General features: G+C 31.2%; 1 protein-coding gene across 11 annotated transcripts in view; it reads right to left on the bottom strand.

Moving 5' to 3' along the window:
• LOC141452927 (uncharacterized) overlaps positions 1 to 21,512 on the bottom strand; it is a 117,783-nt gene that overhangs the window by 51,688 nt on the left and 44,583 nt on the right. For all 11 annotated transcript variants that reach the window (XR_012457683.1, XM_074125486.1, XM_074125484.1 and 8 more), the window contains 12 exons: positions 19,910 to 20,217; positions 18,882 to 18,964; positions 17,644 to 17,769; positions 11,363 to 11,617; positions 10,226 to 10,457; positions 8,622 to 8,749; positions 7,944 to 8,104; positions 7,157 to 7,352; positions 6,094 to 6,235; positions 5,030 to 5,253; positions 3,885 to 4,073; positions 220 to 347 (listed from right to left, as the gene is read on the bottom strand). Coding sequence is in view for 10 of the 11 variants with exons in the window: in XM_074125486.1 (XP_073981587.1) it covers positions 220 to 347; positions 3,885 to 4,073; positions 5,030 to 5,253; positions 6,094 to 6,235; positions 7,157 to 7,352; positions 7,944 to 8,104; positions 8,622 to 8,749; positions 10,226 to 10,457; positions 11,363 to 11,617; positions 17,644 to 17,769; positions 18,882 to 18,964; positions 19,910 to 20,217 (2,172 nt within the window). In the remaining variant the exon portion in view is untranslated. The remainder of the gene's footprint in view (positions 1 to 219; positions 348 to 3,884; positions 4,074 to 5,029; positions 5,254 to 6,093; positions 6,236 to 7,156; positions 7,353 to 7,943; positions 8,105 to 8,621; positions 8,750 to 10,225; positions 10,458 to 11,362; positions 11,618 to 17,643; positions 17,770 to 18,881; positions 18,965 to 19,909; positions 20,218 to 21,512) is intronic.

Below are 21,512 nucleotides of genomic sequence, written 5' to 3'. Positions count from 1 at the left end.
GTTTTAACCGTTTGTAACAATAAGCGCACAGCATGTTACTTAATTTTCATTCGACTTTTTTGAAGATTTTCGTTCAAAGTTTTATAATAAAGTAATAGATTGGAATTTTACGGCTAATCGCCTAGATTCCCCTGCAACTACCGCCAAGGTTCATCCAAAACTCTGGGATTTTATACGGTAGGGAATTATGGCATAAATTTATTGAAGCATAGAACTTACCTCTACTCTTTCAGCTATAATGTTTTCAATCACTGCCATTCCATTTGCATCTCTAACTTGAATTACTATGTCTGAACTAGTTATATTAATTGTGGCATTAGCCTTATGTGATCTTCGCAATAATGTCGCTGAAATATTTTTATCGCTCATTAGTAAAGGAATTTTACTTTTTTTTAGAAGGTATTGTAATAGTGCAGTTTCCATTCAAAGTTTTCATGAGAAATATCCGTTTTGAGGTTTTCACAGTCCGAAAAAGTGGTTTTTATTTATTTGTCTGGCGCGTGTAGCTATGTGTAATATACTGTCTATTTTTGTATAACAGATTAAGATATATGTAATCTTAATTGAAAATTTACCAGATAATTTTAACCGAATACTCATCTTTCTTTATTAATTAAAAAAAAATGAGTGAATCCTTACAAAACTTTCTGTTATTTCTATTCTCAAAGTTCTAACACACAAATTTTCTATAATCTCTGAACGGTAAACTCGAAGGGTGTACTTTATCCTATAAAATACAATTCCATTGTAACAATAATTCCGTTCACTTAGGGTGCGTTCCAAGCGATCACAACGATCAAAACATACCTTCAGGCTAGTGATGGGCTATTTGAGCGGACTCGTTCCATTGGAACGAGTCCGATGGTGGAACGAGTTGATTCAAATCCCTATTTTTAAAAAAAGTGATTCCGCCCCGCCCCAAAAAATTTAGGCAAATAAAAATGAAAATGAGGCAGCAGAAGGTTTGGAACGATTAAACATAAGAACAAATGTCACGCAATTTATTATATTATTATATCATTAAATGTTAGCTTTCCCAGTTAATAACAAAACTATATTTCTTTAACACACATTGAGTACTATCCCTAATTTCCAATTGCTCTGATAAATATAAAATTAACAACGTAATACAAATATTAACACAAAAATAGGCTAGTCAAATATAAATTAAAGCAATGCAGTTTTGTCATTATCTAGCTTGACCACTAGAAGACTGGAGTTAACTTACTTCAAGAGTATTCAAGGTAGAGAAACGGAAATGGGTAGGAAATTATTCCATAAAAATTCTAACTCTTCAAAATTATAATTACTCATAATATTTATTTACTAAGAATTGAATATCAAGCTTTTAAAATATTATCTTATTGTTTTACAAAAAGAAAAAGCTGTGTGCTTAATCTTAAACTTAGCGCTGGACACTTACTCTCATCTTCATTGGCGTAAGTTTGAACGTGTACATGTCAGCTAGACGGTCAAAGTAAAACTGGGCCAAAATTTAGTATTACCTAACTGGTTTACTTAGTGTAGTATCCCTCCCACTCTATCACCTATTTCACAAACATTCATCGATTAAAAATATTTTTTAGTTAAATATTCGTTTCATTGGAATACAAAAAACATTATAACGCTTTCTTAAGATGATTTGAATTTTTAAAATTTGTTTTTGTCCATTACTCTTATAAAATACGAAGAATTTCAAATAAAATATAATATACAAACACAGAATGATCTAGTGTGCAGGTGGAGTCAGTCGTAGTTACCATGACAACGGAACCGTTAAACGACTCCGGCCCAGCTCTAGCATTTTCATTGGTTAAATCCACTGGAGTTGGTGGAGTCGAATCCGGAGTGATTTAAATCCTTTTGAAACCGGACTCGTTCCATTTTTTCGTTCACTGAATCTAGCCAATAGAAATTGCTGGAGCTGGAACCGGAGTTGTTTAACGGTTCCATTGCTATGGTAACGAGGACTGACTCCACCTGCACACTAGATCATTGTGTTTGTATATTATATTTTATTTGAAATTCTTCGTATTTTATAAGAGTAATGGACAAAAACAAATTTTAAAAATTAAAATCATCTTAAGAAAGCGTTATAATGTTTTTTGTATTCAAATAAAACGAATATTTAACTAAAAATTATTTCCAATCGATGAATGTTTGTGAAATTGGTGATAGAGTGGGAGGGATACTGCAGTAAGTAAACCAATTAGGTAATACTAAATTTTGGCTCAGTGTTACTTTGACTGTCTCACGGTCATGTACACGGTTAAACTTACCCAATGAAGATAAGAATAAGAGTGTCCAGCGCTATGTTAAAGATTAAGCACACAGCTTTTTCTTTTCGTAAGATAATGAGATAATATTTTTAAAGCTTGATATACAAGTCCTAGTAAATAAATATTTCTTTATTTATGAGTAATTATCATTTTGCTTGAAGGGTTAGATTTTTTTTTATGGGAATAATTTCCTACCCATTTCCGTTTCTCTATCTTGGATCCTCTTGAAGCACATTAACTCCAGTCTTCCAGTGGTCAAGCTAGATAATGACTAAACAGCATTGCTTTAATTTTTATAATTGACTAGTCTATTTTTATGTTAATTTTTGTGTTACGTTGTTAATTTTATATTTATCAGTGCAATTGGAAATTAGGGATAGTACTCAATGTGTGTTAAAGAAATATAGTTTTGTTATTAACTGGGAAAGCTAACATTTAATGATATTTTTTAATAAATTGCGTGACAATGTTACTAATGCATAGGGTAAGTACAGAGACCGGAATCGGTGAACGAGTTGTTGGAATCGATTCCAACCCTGGAACTGATTCAAATCCAACGAGTCCAAAGACGGACTCGTTCTGCCCATCACTACTTCAGGCGTTCCACTTGGCGACCGCGGTCGTTGTGGTCGTGACGTCACTATTTTCGCTCTCGCGAAGCCCACAACGCCCCATCTATAGAGCTGGGTCGAAGTGGGCGTACAGAAATATGGCGCAATTTTTAAAACAAAATATGGCGACCGAAAAAATTATCTCGTAAATGAAAGTATTATTTCATGTAAATAATAGTGTTTCTCGAAAGTCTACAAAAAATAAATAATTACTTATCCCTTTACACACTAAATCACTGAATAACACAAAATTATTTACCTGAAATAAATGAAATAACTTTTAAATTCTTCATCTGAATAAAGATCAATTACACTGATAGCTAATAATACGTGGCCTAAGTTTTCGCTTTTTATCATTGCAATTTTGTAAAATTGCATTCCACTCTTCATCGGAACTAGATAAAGAACTTTCTAAAGCATTATTAATAAATATCCAACTGTTGCCACAAAAGACATTTTAATTTTATTTAATCGTAAATTTTATAAATACTCCACTAAAATGTAATATAAAAAATTGAATTATATATATTCTTTTAATATAAGTCAACTTTACAAATAATTAATAAAGTTTATTATAACTGCTTATAAACGGGGTTAAAATTAAAAAATAACCTCTTCAAGCTTCTAACTTATTTTCGAGGCCGCCTTATGTAATGTTTACATGAACGGTTAAAACGCCCACAGTCCATTCCACTTGGGTTTTCGATCGCAACGCTCGCAAGCAAGTGGAACGGGCAAAATCGCGGTTGTGAGCGTGGTCGTTGTGGTCGCTTAGTGGAACGCACCCTAAGGTTTTACAAATTGCAAAACTTTAGTAAAAAGTAAAATTTGATACGAAATTTCCAAAAATGTAGAAAACGTTTGGCTCAAAATCTTAAGCATTATAGTAACAAAGTCCACAACAGAATTTCAGAAAGGAACCTGTTACCTGGACACTCAGACCAAGTAAAAGGTCATTTGGTAATAAAATTTAAATAATTTTTGTTGTGCTTACATGATCCATTCTTGTCTTTCTCATAAATTTCGAACTGTAGTTTAGGAGAAGTGCCATTCGGGGCAGAAAATCCCGTACATGTAACTTTAACTGGCTGGCCAATAAATGCTGGTGATGGTTTGATTTGGCAAGTTCCTTTAGTAGGGGGTTCCAGAGTAATAAGCGTAAGATTAGCAATCATATCTGCTTCTGTTGTAACAAAAACAAAAATATTTTAGAAAGAGTTAACTAAAATAAATAATTAATCAGGCAATAATTAATAGGTATGAGAAGTCTATTTATAAAAACTACTAATATTTTTAACATTTAATATAATTATGTTTTAATTATTTTCCGAAATGCCCTGTCACCTTTTAGTTAATTTTTGTTCATAAATTTTCTTGTTAGAGTACTTAATAACATATTTTTAGAATTTAAGTAGTATAAATTTCTATATAGTCCTGATGAAGGACCATAATACCGGAAAACTTAGAGCACCTATAAAAAGTTTAAAAAAAAAAAATAATTTTCTTGCTATTGCCAAACATCCTTACTCTGAGAAACTATAATCTAAAGTAAAAGTAACATATTTTTACTGCGCATAAATATACACCAGTTATAGCACTGGCTCTACCACTGATAGTTGGTAGATTAGTTGGCAAGTTCTCTCATATCATTCAGTCTAATGACATTCATATAACATAAGATTTAGTATAATATGATCCTGTTAACTGCAGCATAACAATTTGCAGCATCTCTACTGGATTCTCGGACAGGTGTTAGTGCAGTCTTGCAGAGCGAGTAAGAGAAAGTCCTATGAGCGTTCACATTAGCATTTTGTTTTCTTTTAATTTAACCTTCAAACGTTTTAATTTAACGTGATAATTGCAACAAACAATTGAACGAAATGTATTATATATAAAGTAATCGCCTATATTTTCAGGCGGGGCTTAACGTCCAACTACTAATTAGGTGTCGTGGACGGAGGCGGAAGCTCATACTTTACTAAAGACAAGTTTTCCTAATAAAATGTAGTCATACACAGGATTCGAACTGGGGATCTCTTACTTACGAAGCCACGTTCTTGTCCACTAGACTAACACCCGCCTCTGTATTATATATAACATTAAAAAACATGTTATTAAGGGATCAAAACAAATACTAACTCTTTACAGCACATATATAAGTAGAATTTGGCTTCAATGAGTTCGGTTTTATTAATAGATCTTGTTCTCCACTTTCTTCTCTCAATGTTTTCATTGGAATTATTATTCCGTCTTCCTGTTTGCAGTTCCATACAAATTGACCACCTTTTGCATAATATTTTTCTTTAGCTAGCAGATGTATTTGCAATCCAGGATTACTTTTCGGATAGCAATTACTAAGACAACTGAAAAGTATAGTTGTTCATTACTACATAGCATGATTAAAAGAAGACTGCCAAACACTAATGACACAATAAAAATATAACAGAGAAAAAATATTTATTATAGTGTGAGACGAAAGTCAACTTCTACAGTCAACTGATTATTATTTAGTCACTTTACAATTCCTGGGGTTTAAACCTATTTACAACAAACACTCGATATCCAAAATTGTATTCACAATGCCGAACCATCAAATTACTTTTGAAGAAGGCATTCAAACGTGGTGACCACCTCGCTATCTTTAATCCTCAGGACTTTTTGAATCTCCACTAGAACTGCTAATCGTTGACTCAGTACAAATCGCTTCCAGCTACTCCAGTACTCCTAAAGCATATCCAGAAAACTCCATTCCAATTGGCTTACCTGTCAGGACTGACAAAAGTTCTGTAACTCCAAACCTCAGAAAATAATATCCACTCAGTTAATAACTATTAAAATCAATGGAAAAACCTTGCCAGATAGCCTGAACTTGGATGAGCCTTACTCGTTCCAAATTAAAAGATGTTTAACTTTACATCATGAAAAAACCCACCTCTTTTAGGATAATTAGGATAATGTCAGAATAATCTAGTTTTCAGAAGATTGATTGAAGTTTCTCTTACTTTAGAACAATTGGCAGATTCAGATTAGTGCTGCTCTTCCGTTTGAAATTTGTCACTGATTTGGATACAAACTGAATTGTGTAAACACTACTCACTACAATCAGAGGGCACATAATATGAACACCTTCTATGAATGTTAATTACTCTTTAAATAATCACATAAACTGCAATAAAAATAATAAAAAAAAAAAGTCCACTTACATTAGAGTTAATTCATTCTTTGGTTTAACTTTAACTGACACGTTTATGTAGGCTGCATCCGCATCGGTTCCAACACTAACTAGTTTCAAAGTAAATGTGTAATTTGTATCACACTTTAATCCTGCCAATCTATAGTACGGTTCTGTATCACAATAAAAATATTTTTATTACAATTATAAATCAAAATGTAATAACAATAAATTGTTTATTAACAATAAATTGTAACAACTACTTATTACTGGATTAAAAAAAAAATGCAGTTCTTAGCTCAGATGCTGAATTACAATTAAATATTTATTAAATAATGTAAATTAAATAAAATAAACATTGTAACAACAATGGTAAACTGAATATTTCTTAACTAAAAACCATTATTTTCATCAAACCTGTAATCGTTACCTAAACTTAATTTCAATTCTTGAAAAGTCGATATCTGAGCTTTCTCAAAACCGTCTTATTTAAGATAAGAATGAAGGAAATCTATTAATGAATTTTCTTCTTTACAATTTCTCTTCAGAACAAATGAGGCAGCCTTTGGTAAGGTAAATATAATAAGCATCAAAAACAATTTAAACGTAAAATAAAATATGAGCTTTGCCCCAATTTCTAAATAAAGGAATGGAGTGTGGAGTAAGAAGTAGGAAACATTTTTTTTTAACAAAACAAAATTAAAAAATAATCTCAACCAAATCGTATAGCTTGATTTTAAATTTCCACCTGAAATGCCTGATATTAATGAATATCAATACTTTTCAATAAACTGCCGCACCTTATATTTAGAGCAAATTTAGCAACTGATAATGTCGTTTAAAATTCTAAAACTCTCTGAAAATAATGACTGACATCTATTATGTATTTATCTAGGAGATATTTTTAATTCTTTTCTCTTTAATAAACTCAATATGGAATAAATGTATTATTATTAAAATTTTATTTTCCTTCAATGAAATTACAAAAATTAATAGAAATTAAACTTCACGATGCAGTCGAAGAATATTTTATTTTGAAGCACTTACAAATCAAAATAAATTACGTAACTTTTCTAATTAAAAATTTGAGTTACCTGAAGACACGTAGTCTTTGCAAACATCTTCTTCATTATCGCAAGACCAAGTATATTCTAATTTCTTGCTACCAGGCAGATAATTAGGATCGTAAGAGTTTAATGCATTTATAACAATAGGTTTGCCACAGTCTGCATCATATGTTTCCTGACTTGTATTTGGTGTAGGTTTAGCCCACACTATTTTAAACCAGCACTAAAGAAATGAAATATCATTTTGCAACACCTTAAGAGCTTTAAATAGTAGTATAAGGTTTTTTTTACTAAAATAAACTAACTCAGAAGAGGTAAAAATAGCCATGTATTCGATACTTACATTTACCAAGGAGTTCTAGACCCACTTGGCAAAGCACAAGTATGATTTAAACTATGAAGTTACTTTAGAAATAGAAAGGAAAAAGCCATCGAAAGAAATGGCAAATAATTTCCGTTGCCAAGGTCCGTGGCGAAAGCTCTGTAGGGCCTCGACACCACTGTAGCGATATAAAAAGACTTCATAAAGAAGAAGAAAAATAACCTAATCATCGTGCAGCTACTTAGCAATCAATTTAAAATTAATTTCGATGGCGATAGTCTGGAAAATTACGGCGTTCTACCAATACCGAATTTTGGGAGTATATTTCATTCACATAAATAGTACACAATAACATTCGAAATCGGCGAATTAGCAAGTACTATCTTATGTAATAATGGTGAGTTACAATAATCGAGATTGAATCAAGTGCCTTACATTAAAATCTAATATTATTATGCTTTAATTAAGAAATTGTACTCATTATTAACTTACCCTATCAAAACTTGAAATTTTGTTTATTTTTCCAAAATCCCCAGTTTCATTCATTTCACCTTCCATCATGTAAGTACCAGCATCTAGTTGAAATGGATTAAATATTGCAGAACTTTCAGATTTATTTGGTTGTTTGTTTTTATCGGTAATTACCTCCCCATCTGTGAAGTAAAAAAAAAAAAATTATTTTGGCAAAAGCCTCGACTCAGCATCAGATTGGTATTAGAATAAATAAATGGTCCCTTGTGGACTCAATACTAAACTGAACTGGCCTTACTGGAGGAAAACATAAAACTGTTATTATTACTATTAATAAGTATTTATTTATTGATAACAAAGAATAAGAAATGAATATATGTACATATATATTAGAAAAGTTCATTTTAGAACTTAAGAGTTACTGCTAATAGCCTGGTGGAAAACATAATAGAATAGTTCACCACTCTCCTGAATAAGCGGACTTCTATGCTGAAGTTTCTGGGTCAAAGCTCGTCTCAATTTTACTCTCTAGACTATTGCAGACGAAGACAAAGGCCCAACCCAAACGGAATCTCTACAAAATACTGAATCATATTAGCAGTTGTTGTCTGGCTAATCTACAATTTAACTTCTATCTTCCACGTCCTTTTATATTTAAATCTCATTCACTTCTTGCAAAAAATAGTAATATTTAATTACCTTGGAAAATAGTCCACTTAAATTCTTGCGCATTTGATGGGCTACAGTTATATATAGGTTGAAAAGTAAATCCCAACTCAATAGGTACATCTCTTCGGTAATTTGATGGGCTGCTGTGATTCGCTGAACTAGTAAACATAAAAAAAAAAGATTATTATAATTACTAGAAGTATTTGTAATATGTATCATATATTTACTATATATCATTAATATGAACATTTTTAATGTTAAGGGGGTTAAATTGTTATTAATTAACATACAATTTTTCCTTGAAACCACCCATCGACAATTACTACATTATTTCCGAAAACCTATTCAAAATAAACTCAACTACACTTGAAAATAAACGCACTCACATAATACTGCTTCGGCTTTAGCTTTTTAATGCATGATTTACCTACTTATTTAATAGAATCTGAATAGTCTATTGCTCAGAAAAAGAAAGTTTTAGAGTAAAGATTGCACTTCATAAGGAAACCTTTAAATTGTCATTTACTATTATATTTGTGTTAATATCGGGGCCGGAAAATGTAGTGGAGGGCTACACGTTGCACACGGTTTATTTCAACTAACGAATAGATTTTAGGAGTGTCTGTCCGTACACTTTAGATTGTGAATAAACAAGTCGAAAAGAGTAACATAGGAAAAACTGGTCTTCACATCCATGAAATATTTACATGAAAAAAAAAATGTTAAAACAAAAAATTGCAGAAAGCACAGCAAAAATTCTTTTACAACTATTCTCAAGGACACAACTTTCAATGTTTTTTAAACTACGAATATTTGAGTCATTTCAATTTTACCTACATTATACATTACACACTTTATTTAAATACATACATTTGAATGTAATCTTATAGAGAAGCCTCTATCCCATACCCTCCCAGAAAACTGCAGTGAAACTAATTTGTCTAGAAAAATAACATTTACATGTATGTAATTTATACATGAATTTTACTGAAAAGTCAAGAAGACAAAATCTAGAAGAACATTCACATGGAAGAAATGAACACATTCTCCTCTCTTATACATAAGTTTCACAGATGACATAGATTGGCTTGCCTTTCAGCCAAGAATGGTTAAATGTAAGTCCCTCCTTTATTTTAAGGATTCAATACAGATCTGACATCGTCTAGTGGTTACTTATTCTAAAAATAGCAAGGCTGAAACTTCAGATAAAAAAAAAATTATAGAAGTTCTCTTCTTTTCGACGAATCGTTCCGTTATCAGTCTCCAAAGAATTTAGCTGAGGTGTTCTTGGAGCGACCAAAGAAGAAAACAAATAAATTTATTTTAAACAAATGCATTATTTTAAAATAAAATTAATTAAAAATAAAATACATTTTTTCATGCTCTAAAAATTGAATGCAGATATGATACAATATATTCGTAATGATATTTTGGAATTTTAATACTGTAACATATTTACAATTTAGGAGAGAGAGCAGGATGTGTATTGTATAAATATTACATTAATTTGACAATTAGTCTTTCAAAAATGTAGAAAAGTTTTGTTTTATAAAACAAAAAATCACAAACATTGAATACTTCTGTAGAAATTTAAGCATTTTGTTAAGTAATAAAGAGAAAAAAATATGCCTTACCAATTTTTAAAAGTTAAATCTTTTTGGCATCTTTTTGTTTCTGGGTCGTAGGTAGTCAGAAAAGGATACTTGGCTTCATACTCGATTAAACCTCTATTCTTTATAGTAACCAAGACATTATCTACTCTACCTAACAGTGGTTCGCTATTATCATTAATATTCGATTTGAAAGTGCTCGCTGTGGTAGATGAGACAGGGTATCGAAATGGCACTGTTACAGTCATTACTTTCTCTGCAAAGTAAAAAATTATAAATGTTAATTCTATTTTTTTTTTGTTTACTGACATTATGATATATGATACAGATATTTTACACAGATATTAAAGAAAGCCCACGACGTTGCATCGCCATCTTTATATTTATTTCCTTTCTTTTTAGCAGAAAAATTTGATCGCTATGATCATTCAGTTGTGATTCATTTGGGCAACTGTATCCTTCCAATTGCCATTTCATGTAAATTAGGTGCATTAGTACATTGCGTTGCAAGATACTGATGGCTCTATTATACTATTACCATTACCTCCAGTTCTCGTTATCAAACACGCTCCATCAAACCAACACAACAATCAACAGAACGAACTTTTTGTTCCATTCGGCAATTCACAATCAGTTGCCATTGGATTGTGATTATTTAATGCACACGCGCGATCCATGTACAAATTTGAATTTTTGGATCAACTTTAATTCCTGCCAAACTGAAAAACCGATTTTTTTTTTTCAAGTACGCAAAACACAAAAAAAAAGAAACCGCCCTTAACAAATAAACCAAACCGTTTTCAGGCGGTTTAGTTCCCAGAGTACTCTAATCAATGACAAATCAGTTTAAAGTTGGTTTGGGGTCAGATGGAAAATAAAACAAAAAGTTGGAAACCAGATTTAATTCTGTTGAAATTCATTTTCTGACTTGGCAAAGTAATTAAAGTGATCCACAGAGCCAAAATGCATATCAAATTTAAACCAAACACTACATAAGCTCCATACGATTACCAACAAGTCAGAGATTCTGATGCAACAGGCCTCAGATTATATCATATTTTTGAAAATGTTATGATCCTTAAAAATTCTTTAAGAAATGTTCATGAAACATTATTTTATAGGAAATTTAGAATTATTGTTTTTCTTTAATATTATACTTACTTTTGGGAAACAAATTGCATACTGCTTTATCAACATAATGCTTATTTTTGTCTCTTAGCTCTATACATTTATCTCTTATATTTAACATTGTGAAATGGCTGCTATTGAAACTTCTTACAAAACCAGAACCGTCGTCAACATTCATTTCGAATTTTTCCCCAAATCTTTGTATGATCATAATATCCATCTCCCTTGGCCAGGTATGTTCATAATTAATGGGGTAAAAAACCATAGGACCTCTCACGGTTACATACCCTGAAACAAACATTTGGACAATTCTACATAAAACAAATAATTACAATTTTTTTAAAGTTTAACCAACTCAATAAGTTTTATTTAAAAATGAGAAAGTTCTGAAAAAGGAAGTACACTTACTATCGCCTTTAAATTCGGCGTCACACTTTTGGCTTCGTAGATCTTCATCACAATTACAATAAAAACTTCCAAATGAATTAAAACATTCAGTACCGTAAGGACACGGTCTATCATCACATGCACTACTTAATTTACACTCAGCATAAACATCACAGTGTTCACAAAATTTATACATTGGTGCGCTAAGTAATTTACAAAAACAACCTTCCTTAGGATTGGATTTCGATGGACAAAATCCTCCATATCCACAATGACACGGCTTCTTTTCCCACGGTACCGATTTTGTTTTAGGTTTATCGGGGTATATCTTTTCCGTTTTTTGACAAGAACATACAGAAATTAAAGTAATCAACAATAGAACAGTAAAATACCTGTTCATTATTTTTTGTTATTAATATTTCAATATTAAACAAAGGTAATTAGTATAACACCTGATTTTAAACTGATTACTTTATCATACCCAAAATATCACTTTATTTATTATTTATTTGTAAATAAGTTTCATTCCCTACTAATATCAGTTGCATGTTTAGAGATAGGGGCCTTATCCATAACCCATACAAAATATAAACAAATATAACATAAACAAAATGAGGATTGCGTAAGTTAACTGTATTGCAAGAACTGCTGGACGACTAGAACCTATTTAAAAGAACTACATTTGTTGCTTATACAATAAGCTCAGAGATAGACTTAAATTACTGAATGGCAGATGCCTCCGATTATTCGATTAAAAAAAAAATCACGGCTATAACATGAACAAGTCCTTGAATCGTAGATACTGATGCTCCAGAATTTTTCGCAACGGACATTTTGCACATTAGCTTTATTTGAAAGTGGTATCTTAGATGGTTCGTACCATTTTATCTATTCTGAGTACATTACTAATATATCCAACCTATTGAGAGCACTGTCCTTTTGTAATTAATGTCATACTATTAATTTAATATTCATTTTCTATATCTGCCAAGTCATATTTCTTTGTTTCATTTCTTTCCCTTTTTCACACCTAGCGTCTTAATGTTTTCAGTAATTTTTCACATTATTGCTTTTGGGGAGTATTCGATTTTCCATTAAAATGTGCTATATCTTTCTGGAATGTAAATGCACATTTACTTTTCATTTGTTTAGCTAATTCTAAGCATGTACTTAGCTGAGCTTAGTAGTTACTACTAATCTAATACTGTTGCAATAACATTTAGTTTCGGCCGGAAATCAGCCTTAATACCACTGGTACAAGGCTTTGAAATCATTTTCTTCGAATGCAAATATAATGAGTATATGACCTACCATCAAGCAGTTTTTAGAGCGTATACTACTTCACTTCTCCTGGAGTTTAACAGTCTGCCAGAATAAACATACGTACTGGCCTACTTCTCTTCCAATTTATCCGGTTTTACTTAGCAAGGGATATCATTCTTTTGAAGTTCGATTTGTGGGTATAGTTAGTATTTTTTAATGGTGCAATATTTTTTACCTCAACTCCCTTGCTAGAGAGCCTATTCTATACATTACTATTCGAGAGAGAATTAGAGTCTGAGAATATACGCCTAATAGGCTGTCACATCCTTGCGAGAGTCATGCAAGATCTCACATGTCTTACCTGTCTTCACATATATGTCTTCTTAAACAGGAAGTATTGCCACTGTGAGATTTTATCTTTTGAATACTAGTTTAAAGGAAGAAAAATAAGTTTTCCAGGCAATATTACGCACAATTCAATAAACGCATTATTTTTTAATAATACGTATTAATTAGAACAAACTTTCGTACTTGCTTCCTTTTATTTACTTTTTTCCTTCCTGTCTTGCTTTCTTTGTAATAGAGCACTTTCACTATTCAATGATTTCTCTCACTCTTTCTTTTTTTAATTTTATTTATCAACTACCAATTGTTGTGCCATGGTACACATTGACATATAGATTTAAAACCTAAGTACATACTGAAATTACAAAAACTTTAACGTCTATTTTAAATGACAATAATTCAGAAATATGAGCAACATTAGAATGGCACTATAAAATAATGATGCAAAATAAATAGAAATACTGTTTAGCCAATACTAGCTTCTAATCTTGTTAATTCTGAGATAATTTCTGTAACATAATCTAATTTTAGAATCCCTACAACACGTATAAATATGATCCCTATCGCAATCTTAAGATTTATGCACTAGGTCATAATCAGCAGTTAGTGAAATTAGTTAATTAAACAGTTAGTGAAATGTTTAATAAGAATATTCTTTGATAAAGATAAATCTAAAGCACCAACTGCTCGAAATGAAAAATTTGAGAAAAAAAAATTCCAAAACTAAAAATCTCTGTGGTGATTTTGGTAGCAAAACAGCTCATTAAGGAGATAAAACTTAATTAAATGCACAAATCAAAAAAAGCTACTGATGTTCATCAAAAACTGCAGATGCAAACCTTACTTACTTATTTAGGTAATGTATTAATAACCAATAATGAAAATTTAATCTATTTAATTTTAAAAAAAGTTCAGTACAACATATATTTCCCAGACTACTGTGACCTTCATTTCTGTATAGTTACTACTTCAATCACAATAATTTCAGCTATGTCGCCTTTATAAAAAAAAAGCCTTTTTTTTCTATCTGCTCCAATTTTACTTATAAACATTATGGACTTTTTCTCTTACTTTAAATTCTAAAAGTTTTTCGACGGTAGTAAGGTTCACTTGTGAGTACTTTCAGGGTTAATCGTCGTACTCTACGCTTTTTGGATATTCCTTCATCTTCTTCAAACTTTTCTGCAGCTTGTTTATACATTTTTATGAAAATGGCAACCCCAAAAATAGACAGTATCACTGATAAATATGAAAAAATAACCGGAAAATATTCACGATGGTGAAAATTATTCTTATCTTTAAATGCGTAATAGTTTTTATAAGCAGGAAATATCATACAATTGTAATATATTAGATAATTCCAAACTACAGCTAATACATGGAATAGTAATTCAAATAATAAAAATAATAAAACCAACGTCATAAAGGTTTTTGCAACTAGACGAACTACTCTGCCTAATATTGAATATGTCACGTTAAAGTGCATAAAGTTTAAACACCTCACTGCTATCAAAATGGCAAATATACCCCCTAAAATGTATGTTTCATATAACCAGTAAAACGGAACGTAAAAACTTGTGAATGTTAAAGATTTATCTTTATCAAGTAGTTCTTTATAGAGATAAAAGTAAACAAGCGTTCGAAGGTATCCAATAAACATAAAAACTCCTACGACTATAAGCAAGGCATCGCATATTGTCCACCAATTGCTGAAAAAGCTCTTACTACCAAATAATGATATGAGAACTACTGATTTGTACCCAATTATTGTAAGAATAATCGGAATTAACGTCATTATTGAAATTGTGGTGATTATATTATTGTAATCATGGCCATGGAAAATTAAATATGTAGCCTCAACCTGAAAATTACAATAAGCGTTTGTATGATTATTTAAAAAAAATCGTTCCACTACAACACTAGAGCATTTATGTATTTATAACGAGTGAAATTTCAACTTATTTAAAACAATAATTGTTTTTGACGATAAAACTAATCAACTGCACTTTGTACACTTACATAGTTGAATAGACTTAGAATTTTAACTATTCCTAAGAATCAAGATAACTCTAAATAAGTTTTGAGGAATGAGTACCAAGACTTCTACTTATCTGTGTACATTAATTTTCGAAAAATATAAACTAATAGCTTCTAAAGATAACAAATGTGTGACACGTAATTTCTTAGTGTCATGTAAAATAAATTTACCATTATCGCTATGAAGTAAAGCATTTTAAGAACCTTTTTAAACTAAAGATAAGCCGCATTTAAAATAGGGAGCGAGTTTTTTCGGTTTTATATTAAACGGATTACTCACGTTAACCTTGGTCAAGTAAACTCCGCTCGGTAGATATTCAGTAATAATAGTTATTACAGACAATAAATTGCTGTTTACATTGTATAAATTGGCTTCTAAAAATACTGCCCGTGTGTAATTGTCAATCCAATTACTCATAAATAATTCTACGAGTTTTCTGTCTGAATAGCCCTTAGTTGTATGCAACATTTCACCATATCCACCACTTCTGTAAAACAATCCAGAAAATCCAAACATTCCTATTGATTCTGATGCATTGTAAGATTCGTATGCCCAAACGGGAGGGTCTTTATGAAATCTTGGCAAAGCATGCCATTCAGCGTGAAAATTTTTGTTCTCTTCGTTAAATGCGTTTAGATGTGCCACCCGGTAACCATACCAGGGCTTGAAAAAAGATGGAACTGTACCGCTCCCTGCAATGTTTATTATCATCACATTAAATTAATTTCACGTATTTTCAAAATGTTTTTACAAAAAAGGCTAAACATTGATATGACAATATGAAATGATTATTCATTCATGTTGCTTCTAAAACAGCAAAATTGAGTTAACTATTATTCACTTAACTTAGTGAAATTTTCCAATATAGATACAATTAAGGAACGTATAGATAAATTAAGTGAGCTAAAGTTTAATTGCAGTTATTTTGGGAATTAATAAAATTTAGTTGGCGGTTTAACGTCCAATCTAGAAAAAAAAAAATTATGAATTGAATTTTATAAATAATTTTATAATCAATTTTATAATATAATTGAATTTTAAATAGAAAAAGATAAGAAGCTTTAGAATTTGTAAAATTGAAAAATAAATCTTAATATTTTATGTTTACATTTGGATACTTCATTTAATGTGCACAGTATTAATCAAATTACTTTCACAACTATTAAGAGGAGGAAGAATTAAGAACTATTGCAAATTGCAATCTTGTCAAATTTTTTAATATGACATTTCACTGGAAATATCAGTGTGATGACTCCCAGACCGAAGCAGTGTTTTTTAAGAAATGTGAGAATGTCGCTCTTTAGCTTCTAGGGTTTGTGTGATAACATATGGCTAAACGATGAAAATCTCTGAAGTGGAAGTACTAAATTGTTGAAGGCATTTCAGTGGTTGTGATTGGCATTGGTTGAGACTGACAAAAACGCACACAAGTATAAACTACTCTTTTGTAGAATCATTTTTCCACAAAAATCCTATTGAGGATCTTTCTGGGAGGGAAGTAGGGGAACGTCCCTAAACTTTAATTGTAGTGTAATGTAGTATGTAATAGCATGAGTTGTATGCTAATACAACTTTAAAATGAATTGCTCAAATTTGTAGTTCCTAAATCGGAATTCCACTTTGCACAATGGACATTGAAAATGGCACTTAGCACTTTCTTTAAACTTACTATACCATTTACTTTATATACCACAAAAATAAAAATAGAGCTTTCATTTAAATAACAAAAGAAAAAAAAAAATGGGCAGTTCTGGGAGGTGAGTAAAGGTAGGTGACCTCCTTTGGAGTTTCACTACCAAGCAATATCGCCCATTGCAAGCGATACCTATATAATTCGAAATAGACTAACATTCCTAGTGATTTTACTGCTTTATAAGACTATAGGCCCAAGTAAAAGGGTCTTTATAAAATCTTGGAAAAACATGTCACCCGGAACCTGTACACACTGTAGTACTTAAAGACCCTTATTACTTTGTGATGGAAGAACATAACAATAAGGTGCACTATTTCGGATGCTGGGTACTTTGGGTAAGCGTCATTCTAGACATTGTGATAAATTCGAATGGAAAAGAAAGAGTGTGAGGCGCTAATCACCCAGAAGTTGATGCGCCGAAAAAATAAATAAACATTAAAATAAGGTGGAATACAAATTACGTAACATGCTACATAGCTATATGCCTCTCGATTCACCAATTGAACACACGATTCACAAGCCATTAATGCAAAAAGGTTCCATTTGAACTTGAACAAACTTACGTTTCGAAAACCAATTTATACGTACACTTTTCTGACACTCGTAACTGACGTAACCTAGGAGCACCAACTAATTTTGTTGAATAATCATTAGTCCATCCTCTAGTAAAAGAATCGGCTCTTACTTTCGTAGAGTGAACTAAAGATTCATATTCTGTAAATAAAGAAATTAAATAAATTTTCATTCTTAAAAAAATATAAATTATATTATATTGCCAGTAAGGTTTTACAAAATAAGGTTACAAAGTTTTACCCATCTGAATTAACCACCGAAATTAAAACAAATAATAGAAAAAAACTGTTTAAATTCTCAACAACACTAAAAAAAAAAATGAAATTTTGCGCATATTTAACGTCTACATTTTTGAAACGGCTGTATTACGGTTACACCACCGTCCATTTAATGCGGCTATGGTGATCATCATCATCACTGATGCACACAACACACGCTTTTGAAGTCATTCATATTACTTGTTGATCACGTTAGTGCAGTGCATTTATTCAATATAAAGTTTTACTTAAAAAAAAATCTTTCGGTAATTTTGCAATGGAAATAGATGTACTTGTATTCATAATAATGCAATATCCTTTTTTACAATTTCTGTATTAGTGAATACGCAAACAGCAAAATAATAACAAAATAAATATGGAAATGTTATTTTCTCTAACTATAATACAAGAAGCAATTGTAATCTTGAAAAATTCTCAAAATTCAAGTTTTAAAGTATCTCGAGTTAGGAAAAGAATGTTTAAAAACCTTTCTTTATGGTGACTTTAATCGCACATCATTTTATGTAGGTCTTAGGATTAACAAAAAGCGAGAAAAAATCAATATGTCTTGAAACTCTAAGTTTCAAGAAAATTTATAGACTGAATTTCTGGGAACTGTAAGTAAGAAGTCTTGCTTTTGGACACCATATTTTCAATAATAAACAAAAAATCGATACATTAAATTATTGTAATACAAGTATAGTATCTATAACAAAGAAAAAGGAGCACTATAACTTATTGTGAACAAGAGTTATGACATCGATACAGAAAGTCTAGAAACTCCACAGGCGTAACTCAAAAGCGAATATAATAGAAATTAAAACAAATTTTAATTAAATCCTGTCTCTTGTTGTTAAACTGTATTTACAAATCGTAGGGAAAGGTTAAACACATCATAAATTACTCAGTAAGTTAACTACATACTCAGGGCCCAAGATGTGGCCAATAATCTAAATGGAAGAGAAAGATAAAGATAAGAAAAAGACAATTTTTTACCTGAAACTTCTAGATCTGCTCCGTCGTACCATTTCAAGAAGTGCATATTAGAAAACATACTTCCCATGATAAAATTGAGGAGACTGAAATTTCATAAAAAATTATTTAATTGACATTTTGATAATTAAAAAGTACTGAAATGCATTTAAACTCCATAAAATATAGAAATAGAATAATATGCGAAAAAATACAGTGAGAAAAGCGTTTTATTGGCACTCTTTAATTTTATAAATTATTAGCTTTAGATTAAACTTAATTATTCCAAAAATAAATTTCTTTGGCACCAATGTCGATGTATGTAAACTGTATAAGAAAAACGGCGTGTTGAAATTGAAAATATAAATCACTTTAATTTTATTTCTCATATCAAATTCTATATATCAAACTGATTAATCAAACACCTCTAATGGATTGCTCAAGTTAGTTATAGACGTACAAAAATTTGTTCAATATTACCAGTGATCAAAGTTGTTCTTTGCGCACGACAAACTTTCAATAGAAATTCTTTTGAAAAATATCTTAAAAACTAAAATTGCCGCATCTCATGATGTCGAATTTAAAATCGGAGGTACTGAATGCGCATAGAAACGTCAAACATAAGGGGCAAATAAAAACGTATTGCGTAGATTATTAATTAAATACAGGTTGTTTTTAAATAAAATCATAACTAAAATTTAATTGTTATAAATATAAAGTATTTAATTCTTAAAAGATTCCCTTATGGACTCTTTTCACTAACGGGCCTCAATTTCGCTGCTAACCCAAGAATTAACGATTGATTTCTCATAGCGCTAGATACTTCGCAGAAATGTTCCAGGCATATTATCCACTAGGCATTTTTTAAACTTTTATGTTCCACATCGTCCCGTCGTACATGACCAATTTTATATTCCTGCATGTTCTGGCACTCAATAAAAAATAGGCTTGTTTTTCCTTTATAGGAAAAAACAGAATACAGCCTAATACAACCCTGAAAATTTTGTACTGACAGATGAAAAAAAGTCAAACATTATTTATTTTTAACTCACCCAGTTCTGTTGTATGTTCTCACAACCTTTTTGTCAAGATATTCAGAAGAAATTAACTCACTTCCTAGAGTTATGTAATTATTTCTCACTTCTTTATATTTATAGAAATTATGTATGTACTCAAGATTCTTTGATTTATCTACTTCAGACGCTAACATATCGTACATATGGGCATTAGAGTAATACTTTCGTTTTATGTCCAACAGGTACATGAGTGAAAATAATGCCAATAGCAATATCAAGATTATTACAATTTCCGACGCTAAGTTATTAAAAAATATATCACGATATTTCTTCCATAATTTTTCCTTAAAAAAATAAAAATTAAAAAAGAAGAATTTAAAAAAATATATAAGTATATGTTTTCAATATATGCTTTAAAAACGTATTTTTTTTTGTTTATTTATTTTGCAACTGAAATTTTTCAATTTGAAAAATTAGTTGGATTTAGAACAAGATTTCTTATGAGGTTAAGCCTCATTATAACTTAATTTACGTACTGCCCGGGATAGAGCCTTAAGTTACCGAATGGGTCTTCGTAGGCCGGGTGGTTCCACAAATAAGATAGGGCACCAGAGGATAAATTTAAACAAAGAAGCAGATTCAGACCCGAGTGTGGGTTTATTAGGGCATGGGATAGAAATGTGTTTGACGAAAGCTTCATCATCGTTCGCCACAGGAAACCAACGATGAGCCCATAACTTTTCGTTGGAGGGCCACCTATCCCCAAAAAAAGGCTGTTTCAAGAGGCGTTTAAGACTTCGGAAAACCTTGTATACTCTCTAAGGCAACCTGTCATTAAAGCAGCCACTGACCTGCATAGTGGGGTTTTACTGAAGGCCGGCATCCAACCAATTTCTTAAAATTCGAAGAAGCCATAGTGACCTCAAAATTCCTTTCGTTAAAAATCTTACGAAAACTCGTTTTCTCAAATTCCATTCCTCCACAGTAGCCCACCCTAATCCTATAATCGAAAACCTATCTTCTTCTACTTTACATCAATGGGACTCGTGATTAATTTTATCAAGTCGAAGCATGTTCCGATAGGCTAAATACAAATGCTCTAGAGTAGAGGATCCTGGAAAGAATACAATTGCACATAGGTATGTTCGGTAGCAAACGAGCAGCCTCTACACAAACGAACCATGCCATTTTTGTTCAACCTACTAACACGCAAATGTTTATGAAATATATAATTAATAGAAAATGGCAACGTCAGTGGAAAAATACGAAGAAAAAACCAATAGATATTAAAACATGAGAGGGTTTTCATTGATTCTGATAAGGAAGGATTGGTCACACATGTGTGACAAATGGGTGTATTTAGCGGGGTAAATGCATTTATTGGCGAGAACGGAAGTATAGCTCAAGTTTTTTAATATGTGGTTAAAAGAAATTTTATAAAAATATTTCAACCGCATTAGGTTAAAGTTTATTTTATGGTAAGGCCACTTAACCGTGCACAACAATGTTAGATTAATGTACTCCTCGCCCCCAGACTACCACTATTGTAACTACCGTGTTTGACGGCATATAAGACGCACTTTTTTGCCTAAATTAGGTCTCAAAAAAGTTACCTGCGTCTTATACGTGAAGGAAACAG

This window comes from Rhodnius prolixus, unplaced genomic scaffold (genome assembly GCF_049639745.1).
Source record: "Rhodnius prolixus isolate KJV_2025 unplaced genomic scaffold, Rpr scaffold_3, whole genome shotgun sequence".
NCBI classification, from domain to species: domain Eukaryota; kingdom Metazoa; phylum Arthropoda; class Insecta; order Hemiptera; family Reduviidae; genus Rhodnius; species Rhodnius prolixus.
Note: the sequence above shows the minus strand (reverse complement) of the source record. Positions and strands in the feature narration are given on the sequence as shown.